General features: G+C 31.8%; 1 protein-coding gene across 1 annotated transcript; it reads right to left on the reverse strand.

Moving 5' to 3' along the window:
* Positions 1–2210: 2210 nt before the first annotated feature.
* Positions 2211–5352, reverse strand: LOC21389394 (heterogeneous nuclear ribonucleoprotein 1). Its single transcript, XM_010094784.2, has 2 exons — positions 5029–5352; positions 2211–3632 (listed from the first exon to the last, which is right to left on the reverse strand). Exons 1-2 carry the CDS (start codon positions 5248–5250, stop codon positions 2565–2567), a joined length of 1290 nt encoding a protein of 429 aa, XP_010093086.1. The 5' UTR covers positions 5251–5352; the 3' UTR covers positions 2211–2564.
* Between the last annotated feature and the right edge of the window lie 5556 nt (positions 5353–10908).

The following is a 10908-nucleotide window of genomic DNA, read 5'->3' on the forward strand; positions in this document are numbered from 1 at the left end:
GCCAAAATCATCCATCTTAATTTCATTGTCTTTTTTTTTTTTTATCAACTTCTGCTTTAATTATAAATTGAATTAGGGCAACTACTTATCTTTAATTGTAAAATGATAAATAATTATTAAAGTAGTTAATACTAAGATATTGTCAATCATGTTTTATGATTTAGGATGAGATTTTTGCAAAATAATACGTAACATACATTTTTGTAAATTATTAATAGGGGGCGTGTCCCTCATACTAGTAAAAAAAAAAAAAAAAAAAGGCATGGGACAGAGGGTTTAAAAAAATTAAACATAGACATGTACACGAGAAAAAAATATTTCAACGGACAATTAAAGAGAAAAATATACTTAATGGAAAACAGGGAGACAGAAAGAAGGGAAAAAAAAAGGAAAAATAATAAAGACAAAAACGAAAAATATAGTAAGACAAAGAAAAAATTAAAAATAAAATGTTTTGCAAATTTTGGGAAGCAACCCATCTAGCTTTACTAAAATAGTACAGGACAACCAAAAAAAAAAAAAAGAAAAGTAAAGAGAATTAAAATAGAAGATGCAGATAACAAAATGTGGGAGAACAAGAAACACAATACAAAAAAAAACAAAAACAAAAATTAGAAAAAGGGAAAAGAGAAGGCCAAAAAAAAAAAGAGTGGAAAATGGATAAAAGTTGTCTCGACATCCTAGCAGGACCTTGATTCTCAGCGGTAGTGGTGTGTAGTCGGAGAGATAAAAGTTTGAAATAATTCATGAAAGGTTACCATCACTCTTTTTTTCCCTTTATTAATTACTGTCCACATTTATTTTACTCTTTCTTTCACTTTATTAAGTTTAACACGTAAATTCTAATATTTAATTTTTTGTTTAAATAATCAAAAGAGAGAGAAACATCTAGACAAAAATGGCCACGACAGTAAACTGACAACGCCATTAAATGCGAACACAACGACTGCCTAAGAAATTTTCTCAGATACAAAAAAACAAACAACTGCCTAAGAAACATGTAAAAAACGACAATATCAGAAATAAACAGCACGAAACGACAATATTGCCGCGAATGGGGAAAACAACGAAAAACGACAGTGCCTAAAAATAACAGCCATACGACAAAAGCGATATTTTATCAAGGAAACGACAATAATCTCAACAAACGACAGTTAATGACATCGATACAACAAACTGCATGACATTTATTGAAAATAAATAAATAAGAGCCAAAATGCCCTTAAAAAAGGACTACAACAGGGAAAATGACATAAAGTTAGAAACGACACTGGAGAAAACAACAAAAACACGAAAACTGACAAACAACTGGAACAAAAAAAAAAAGAGAACGATATGAACCGGGAAACCCACAAAAACATGAAAAAAGCGAAACGAAATGAGGAAAGAACTAAGAGCCCGTTTAGTTCGTTGATTCGAGTTTTTAATTCGAATTGATATGTGATTTTATGTGAAAACTTTTTACTATAACAAAAAAATTATATGTGACTGTTTCTGAGAGCTTTTTACTGTAACAAAACTCGAATTCTAAACTCGAATCGATAAAATAAATAAGGCCTTAGGTAGTTCGTGAATTTGAGTTTTTAATTCGAATTGAGATGTGATTTTATGTGAACTTTTTACTGTAATAAAAAAAGTTAAATATAATTTTTTATGATAATTTTTAACTGTAATAAAATTAGAATTAAAAACTCAAATTGATGAAATGATCAAAACTTAAAAATTTCTATCACGAATTTAAAAAACAAGTATTCATTCTTATTGTTAAAAGTTGACTGATTTCGTAGTCGTTTTATCAGAATGCTTAATTCTAAATTCATGCTTTATCAAAACAAAAACAAGAACCCAAAATTGAAGCTGCGGGAAGCTGAAAAAGCTTTCCAGATTAATAAACCAAGTATGATGCAATGCAACAACAATCTATTTTGGTCAGAGAATTAAACGCCAAGGGGCTAATGATAACAAGTGACCAAAGTTTTATAATATTATTAATGTCGCAAATCCATTCAATTTGAAAAGCAAAAAAAAAAAAAAAAAGGAAACAAAAAAAATAAGAAAATTCCCAGACTACCACTGACATTAGCAACAATCTAGCAACCAGAAATGCAAGCAAAATCACCCAAAACATTACGCCACACATCGGCCATATTTCGAGCAAAGGAGAAACTAACATGCAATGTACGGAATAATAAACATCATCACTACCCACCGCAATGCAAAAAGTAGTTCGATTATAAGCCATCTCGCTCTAACATTACATATTAAAAAATAAAAGGTGGGGGAGGGGTGGGGAAATGAGGGATCCAAAATTAGTATAAAGAAACACACAACTCTGAGCAACAATCTGAAGATAAATGCGGCTACTTTGAAACAAATTTTTGCAAATATTTCTACTAAAATAAATACTAGTCAAAATATACTAGCAGAAACTACAAGGGACAACTACCACTCAGAATCAAGTAATCCAACAGGTCTATCGCCAATCATGCGATCAATAGCAAAGGGAAAAGATTGCCTGCATTAGGTTTACTCCAATACGAACCAAAACCTTTTGATCGCAGCTACTAAACCTGCCTGGACTGAGAACCACCGTATCCACTAGCAGCCTGTGAAGGGTCAGATCTCCATCCTGCATTAGAATACCCTGAGCTACCATTGTTGTCACCGTAGCCACTTCCTGTATAACCACCACCAGTTCCTTGTTGATCTCCTGCAGCACCGCCACTGACATTGCTATTTGGGGCACGTCCACCTGAACCACCGTATGCACCAGAATAAGGACCATAACTTCCACCATAATTATTATACCCGTAACCTGGATTCCCATACCCAGAAGTCCCACTTGGTGATTGACCTCTAGGAGCTGAAGCAGCAGCAGCGCCACCACCTGGAGCACCCCAAGGAGCTGTAGTTCCATAGCCAGAAGCACCATAACCGGTGGGAGTTTGACTGCCCCAGTTATTTTTTATTGCGCTTGGTGCCCCACTAACATAGCCAGCATTAGGGGCATTTGGGTTTCCATAGGACCCCCCAGGACCGCCAAAGCCAGTACTGGAACTTCCATAACCACCAACACCATAACCTCCATAACCCCCATAACCAACTGCAGTATTAGCTGTTCCATAACCATAACCAGGTACACCATAGCCTGAATATGGAGGGAAAGCACCACCAGTAGCTTGCGGCTGCATGTATCTGTTGCCATCTACTCGACTGTCAAATGTATTTGTACTAGCACCAGAATAACCTTGGTAGCCCCCACCACGGCCCCCTCCACCAGGATTTGCATCTTTAGGAAGGGCTCGTTTCACCTCTACAGCCTTTCCATTCAGCTCATGGAAGTTCTTATAAAGTACTCTATCAACCGCATCTTCACTATCAAATGTTATGAAACCAAAACCACGAGGCCGTTGAGTACTCTGATCATACATTATAACTACATCGGTTACATTGCCAAAACTTTCAAAAAACTGACGAAATCCATCTTCAGTCAGTGAGGAAGGCAACCCTCCAACAAATATTTTTTTGGTCTTAAAGTTTCCTCCCCCTCCAGAGCCTCTACTGGAAGAAAAATTTCCCGTTTTGGAGGAAGTTTGCTGTTCTTCTCTTGACAAAGCTCTTTTCGCCTCCACCTGTGAAACCAAAGTTTGAAACTTTAATATGCATAGCAAACATAAACTCATGTATGTTGTCAACTTGTCATATGGATGCACGTGAAAGGAATCCATATTTTGTCATTCAACAATAAAGAACAAGAGGAGGAGCAGCAGGGGGGGCATGAGCAAAAAGTCTAAAATCATATCTACCCATCTCATGCAAAAACGAAATTAAAATTTAAAAGAAAGAAAGAAAAATTCATATTCATGTGGACAAAAACAAAAGGTGGTGGAATGAAATTAAAATTTAAAAGAAAGAAAGAAAAATTCATATTCATGTGGACAAAAACAAAAGGTGGGGGGGACCGGGGAGAGGGACGGGGACGGACACTCATATGGATCCACAGCAACAGAATTTGTATTAACATAAGCTGATAAAATTCCTAGGTTCACAACATTGAAAATATCTCATTTTTAGATATCAAACAGAGAAATTAGAACGGTAGAAGACATGATGTCCAATGTTTCTCCTCATATTTTCCAAATTTAGCACATATTTTTCATTGCGCCCAGCAAGAATTTTTTCCCTTCATCCCCAGACTATGTCTTCTCAAATATAGTGCTTCGTTTTCCTAATTAAAAATTTTCTCATCAACTACATCAGCCAAGACAAGTACACATGAAAATCTCAAATTTTTTTTTTTTTTAAACAATGCGGGATCAAGCGTGCGCCCTCCCAATCCCAAGTTCTGCCCTAACCTACTCCATGCCGTTTGAGCTAGTGGTCATGCCAATTATGAATGACAAGACCACAACAAAAAGCAAACCCATTCAAAAATATATGAAAATAAAAATAAATAGAACCTAAAAGTAGGAAAAAAAACGCCAAACAGGGGGGACAATTATAACAAGTCACCAAAATTGTATCAAGGAAGAGTTAAACCAGAAAGCGTGTCCGCTAAAACAATGGTGTTATTAGTCCAACTCAGATAGTATTTGGAGAGGGGAAAAAAAGCATATTGAAGTAATAAACGCACACCCACTAAACAAAGGAATTCAAGAGAATTCAGAACCACAGTTTACTTTTGATATGAAAACAAAAATCTCGATAGTTTATACTCAATGTGTCCCAGTAGGACAATGCCCAGATGAAAGCCCCAGCAAAAAAGGGATCTTTTCATTATTGGAAAAAAAAAAGTACGAAAAACCTCATTTGACAGTAAGACGAAAAAGCAAAAGAATTCCATTTCCAATCACAGGAGAACAGCGTAATTACAAATAGCGCAAGCAACCACGATAAGAACCACAACAGAGGCCGAAATTCCGCCAAAAAAATAAAAAAAAAAATCGATTCCAATAGATTGGAATTAACTTGAATCAAACACCGAATAGGTCAATGCAAGCAAAAATTGAGATGGGAAAGAGGCAAAACCGTTCGGCCATCGATTGTGTGCTTGTCGTTGAGGACCGTATCGAGCACAGAAGGATCGGAGAACACTACGAAGCCGAAACCCCTAGGTCTTCCGGTGGTCTTGTCGCGCATGATTACGGTTTGGGTGACCTCGCCGTACTGGCCGAAGTAGTCCCTGAGATTTTCTTCGGTGGTGTCCCATGCTATTCCGCCTATGAACAGCTTTCCCTCGTCCGACTCCATTGGAATGCGCTCTCTCTGTATCTGTTTCTCTCTCTAGAAACTGTAGAGAGAGAGGGGGAGGGAAGGAAGGAGGGAGAAATGATAAAGGAGGAAGGAGAGAGGGCCGAGGAGGGAAATGGACTTAGGGTTTGTTAAACGACGCCGAATCGAGCTTAAGTAAGCTGTCTTTTGTCCGATAATGGCTCCCCATGGAACTAGATGATACGACACCGTATTATAGTTTTAGCTTAAAGCTGGAAAAGTTCCTAGAATAATAGTTCTCTCTCAGCCCATTCCTAAAAAAACATGAATAACGGCACCGAACAGTCTTGTTTTAATGATTTAACAGAATAATCTTGTTTTATTATGTTGATAGAAGTAATTTTTAAAAATATTAATTGGTCTTCGTTCATATTTTATAAGATTACAATTCTGTTACGTTGTTGTTGAGTAAGATAGTTTTGTTGTCATTTAATGCATACTTTTTTTTCCCTTATTTTTAACGTTGTTTTTAGTTCGTAGCAGTTTGCCATGTTTTACATTTTCATTGTCGTTTGATTTTCTTTCATCATTGACTGTCGTTTACTTTCTTATTTTCGTTTCTCAGTGTGTTATAATCCGTCATTTTAACTATTCTTTTGTTGTTTTACTTTCTTTGTTCATTTTTTATGTTCCTTTTTTTTGTGCCCTTTTTGGACTCGACTGTCTCTTGCATTATTATTGTCGTTTTTCAATGTAATATTGTCTCCTATTTATGCTATTGTTGAATATTATTTATCGTTTTGAGGAAGGTTTGAGGAAGGTTTTTTTGTCAATTTAATGCATAATTTTTTTTTACTTTGTTTTTTTTTTTTGAGGTATTATCATTATAACATTTCTCTCTTCATTTTGCCGTTTCCATTATTTGTGTCGTTTAAAATTTTATACAGTCTTCTGCCTCTCTCGTAATTTTGTTGTCACTCTTGTCCTTTTATATTTGATTGTAATATTTAGAGCTGACAGGTAAAGACATGACGACACGACTCAAAATTCGTATGAAATTAGCAGGTTTTGGTTTATTATAAATAAGTTTTGGGTCATAAACAAATTGACACGATTAATAAATGAGTTGGGTTAGAGTTGAGACCTCCTAACACAAAGTAATATGAATTGACACGATTACATATATATGTCATATGTAATATAATGATATGTGATATAACATGAAAGTTTATATGACGTATCAAATAATGTGAATTTTAATATTTATATGTAAAATTCATTTATTTTTCTGAAAAAAAAAAGATAAACTGACTAATAAACATGTCAAACATTATATTAGTTATTTATTCAATATATTAATTTAAACGGGTTATAGAGATTAACACGATTAATAAATGAATCGTATTTAAATTTATATTTTTAACACGTTTAATAAATAAATCATGTTTAAATTAATATTTTATGACACTAAATAAATTGATATGAACACGACCACTAACGTGATCGGTCACTCTTAGTCGTATCTACTTTAATTGACTTAGTGAAGCATGAGTTTGCCAGTTTTTTGACGTTTTACTTTTGAATTGACAAGATTAAATATATATGTCATATGTAATATAATGATATGTGATATAACATGAAAGTTTACATGACGTATCAAATAATGTGAATTTTAATATTTATATGTAAAATTCATTTATTTTTCTGAAAAAAAGATAAACTGACTAATAAACATGTCAAACATTATATTAGTTATTTATTCAATATATTAATTTAAACGGGTTATACAGATTAACACGATTAATAAATGAATCGTATTTAAATTTATATTTTTAACACGTTTAATAAATAAATCATGTTTAAATCAATATTTTATGACACTAAATAAATTGATATGAACGCGACCCACTAACGTGATCGGTCACTCTTAGTCGTATCTACTTTAATTGACTTAGTGAAGCATGAGTTTGCCAGTTTTTTGACGTTTTACTTTTACTGTCGTTTCTTAATTTTGTTTTTGGGTGCTTTATTATCATTCACTTTTACTTTTACTGTGTGTTTGGTACGATGGATATTGAGAGGAAAGAAAAGAATGGAGAGAAAAGAGAAGAAAAAACTCGTATAGTGGTTATTTAGTAGAGTGGAAAGAAAAGTAGATAGGAAAATAAGAGAGATTTTTATGCCATGGGACCCACCTCTTTTTTATCCTTCGCCGGATTTTAGAGAAAAAAATATACTGTTCATATTAAGAGTGAGATTTTTCTTTTCTTTTAATACTAAATAATTAAAAATAAACTCATTTTTTTTATCTTCTCGTATTAAATAATATAAAAAAATTAATTTATTTTTAATTATTATTATTTTCTATTACTTTCATATTTCATTCCCTTCCTACCATAGCATTAATGTCGTTTTTTGTTCTGTTTGTTTTTCGCTTTGCTTTTTACTGTCCTTTTGCAACCTGATTAGCACGCCCTGTGGGAAGTCAGACTCCTCATCCTTTAGGCCACGTGCTTTTAATTGTTTCCTTTTTATTTTTTTTTCTATTAGTACTTTTACACTTTACTGAAAATAAGAGAGATTTTTATGCCATGGGACCCACCTCTTTTTTATCCTTCGCCGGATTTTAGAGAAAAAAATATACTGTTCATGTTAAGAGTGAGATTTTTCTTTTCTTTTAATACTAAATAATTAAAAATAAACTCATTTTTTTTTATTTTCTCATACTAAATAATATAAAAAAATTAATTTATTTTTAATTATTATTATTTTCTATTACTTTCATATTTCATTTCCTTCCTACCATAGCATTAATGTCGTTTTTTGTTCTGTTTGTTTTTCGCTTTGCTTTTTACTGTCCTTTTGCAACCTGATTAGCACGCCCTGTGGGAAGTCAGACTCCTCATCCATTAGGCCACGTGCTTTTAATTGTTTCCTTTTTATTTTTTTTTCTATTAGTACTTTTACACTTTACTGATCCAATTTTATCATTTTCACGACGCAATGTCTTATCGTTTTATTCTTGAATTTCTTATTCCGGTTTTCGTGAATTATCTCTCTCTTTTTTTATTATTGTTTATTTTTATTGTTATCGTCAATCGTTAATTATCTTTCCCATTTTTGTTTTTGCCGTTCTAATACATTTGCTTGAAATGTAGAAAGATATGAAGAATTATCTTGTTCTCGTGGATATGCGTTTTATAGCTTTGAAATTTTGCTGTCGTTTTTTGTGGTTAATAACAGTAGAAAGATTTTCGAATGGGTAATCTCTCTTTTCTTTTTTCCATATATTTTTATACTTAATTGAGGGAACATGAGAATTGGTAGAAGGAAGAGAAATGAGATAAATATTCTTTTGAAGTATATAAGTATAGATTTTTACTTTTTATTTATGATTAGTTATTTTAATCAAATAATTATACAGTTAAAAATGTATTAATTAAATGGTAAAAATTAAGACTCAGTATATTTTTAAAGATAAATTTAGTAATTCTCTCGTAGAATAATTAATTTTTTTATAATGAAAAAAGGACTCAAGAGGCTGAGGAATCAATCCAATAGTTTTAGGCTCCATTCATTTCACATGTTCGAATTGTGTGGATTTAAATATATATGTGGGTTTATTATGGTTTGAATTAGCATTTAGTTGTGAAAGGTCTAAAAAGGGAATAAAATTGAACCATTGTTTGGTTAAATTGTTAGAAGTATGGGTTTTTTTTTTATTAAAAAAAAATACAAGCGAAAATGAGTTGAGTGAAAGATATTTTGGGTTAGAATCCAAAGAATTTTAATGGGAGGTAAGTTCGATGGAACCTTTAATTTTGGTTTAAAATGAAGCTAAAACCTATCCAAGTTTAAAAATGTATGTAATCTAACAAGGGTTTGAATTGATTTTTGGGTTCAAACCCATCACAACCCTCTAACCAAACAGGAGACTTGTGTCGAGCACAATATAGACATAAACCGCAAATCGGCCTAATTCTTTAATTTTGAAAATTTTAAAAGAATTTATTGTTTTGAATATTAGTCGAGTTGACAAAACACGACTTGATCGACATATCTAAACAATAGATCAATTATTGCATCAACAAATCATAAAAAAATAAATACTCATAAATTTTGTGAATACATAATCTTTGCCGTTAACTCTTATAAAAAAGTACATGTACATGGTTTGTTATCATTTTGTATAAGTTTATTATTTACATCACTCTAAATGAATCAATCCAATAGTCTTAGGCTCCATTCACTTCACATGTTCGAATTGTGTGGGTTTAAATATATATGTAGGTTTATTATGGTTTGAATTAGCATTTAGTTGTGCAAGGTCTAAAAAGGGAATAAAATTGAACCATTGTTTGGTTAAATTGTTAGAAGTATGGGTTTTTTTTTATTTAAAAAAAATGCAAGCGGAAATGAGTTGAGTGAAAGATATTTTGGGTTAGAATCCAAATAACTTTAATGGGAGGTAAGTTCGATAGAACCTTTAATTATGGTTTAAAATGAAGCTAAAACCTATCCAAGTTTAAAAATGTATGTAATCTAACAAGGGTTTGAATTGATTTTTGGGTTCAAACCCATCACAACCCTCTAACCAAACAGGAGGCTTGTGTCGAGCACAATATAGACATAAACCGCAAATCAGCCTAATTCTTTAATTTTGAAAATTTTAAAAGAATTTGTTGTTTTGAATATTAGTCGAGCTGACAAAACACGACTTGATCGACATATCTAAACAATAGATCAATTATTACATCAACAAATCATAAAAAAATAAATACTCATAAATTTTGTGAATACATAATCTTTACCGTTAACTCTTATAAAAAAGTACATGTACATGGTTTGTTATCATTTTGTATAAGTTTATTATTTACATCACTCTAAATAATTGAGTTGCATTATGACTTTTTATTTCCCCTTTATTAATTGAATAATAGCTATTTATTTTTAATTAAAGTGACATAGATAATATTTTTTTATTATCTAGATTTGTATTTATGGTTGTACACCACAATTCGTGGAGACTTGCTTTAGTAGTCTCTGTAAAAAATAATTACTTATAGTCTCTTACTTTTAAGTTATCATATATGTATTAGAATCTATCTATTATGTATCTTTTTCAATTTAATGTGATTTTCATAAGATTTAATGATCAAATATTGAGACTAAGGATGGATTATCGGAGAAACACTTTGGTTGTGTTTAGAATTGATTTCGTTTTTATTTTTTACGTTTTTCGAGAAAAAAAATGAAAACGTTTTTAAAACGATGTTTGACACAATAAAGATAAAAAAAGAAATGAAAATGATTTTTTGATTTAGTGTAAAATAAAAGAGAAATAAATAATTACTTTTAATCATTTTTTATTTTTATTTTCTCATCTCTTAATAAAACTACTAAATATATTTTTAAAAATAATTTATATTTAAAATTAAAAACATTTTTATTTTTATTTTTATATAAAAAATAAAATTATTTTAGATAAAGGCACCACCCTCTAATTCTTATGGCTCATCTAAAAAGTAAAGTGCCCAAAGAAGAAGAAGAAAAGGAAAACAATTCAAGGACTGATGGTCCCAACATTGCCAATTAGATGGACGGTGCAGATTAGTTGACACGGAAAGTTTCAGCCTGCGAAAAGTTTAACAACAACCCTTCTAGGAAACGGCAAAAATAACAGGCTGTGATCACACA

Source organism: Morus notabilis, unplaced genomic scaffold, assembly GCF_000414095.1.
Source record: "Morus notabilis unplaced genomic scaffold, ASM41409v2 Scaffold267, whole genome shotgun sequence".
Taxonomy (NCBI): domain Eukaryota; kingdom Viridiplantae; phylum Streptophyta; class Magnoliopsida; order Rosales; family Moraceae; genus Morus; species Morus notabilis.

Coding starts and splice junctions, on each gene's coding strand:
- LOC21389394 (XM_010094784.2), bottom strand. CDS start 5,250: ATGGAGTCGGACGAGGGAAAGCTGTTCATAGGCGGAATAGCATGGGAC. Junction 3,633..5,028: donor ACACAATCGATGGCCGAACG/GTTTTGCCTCTT, acceptor TTGGTTTCACAG/GTGGAGGCGAAAAGAGCTTT.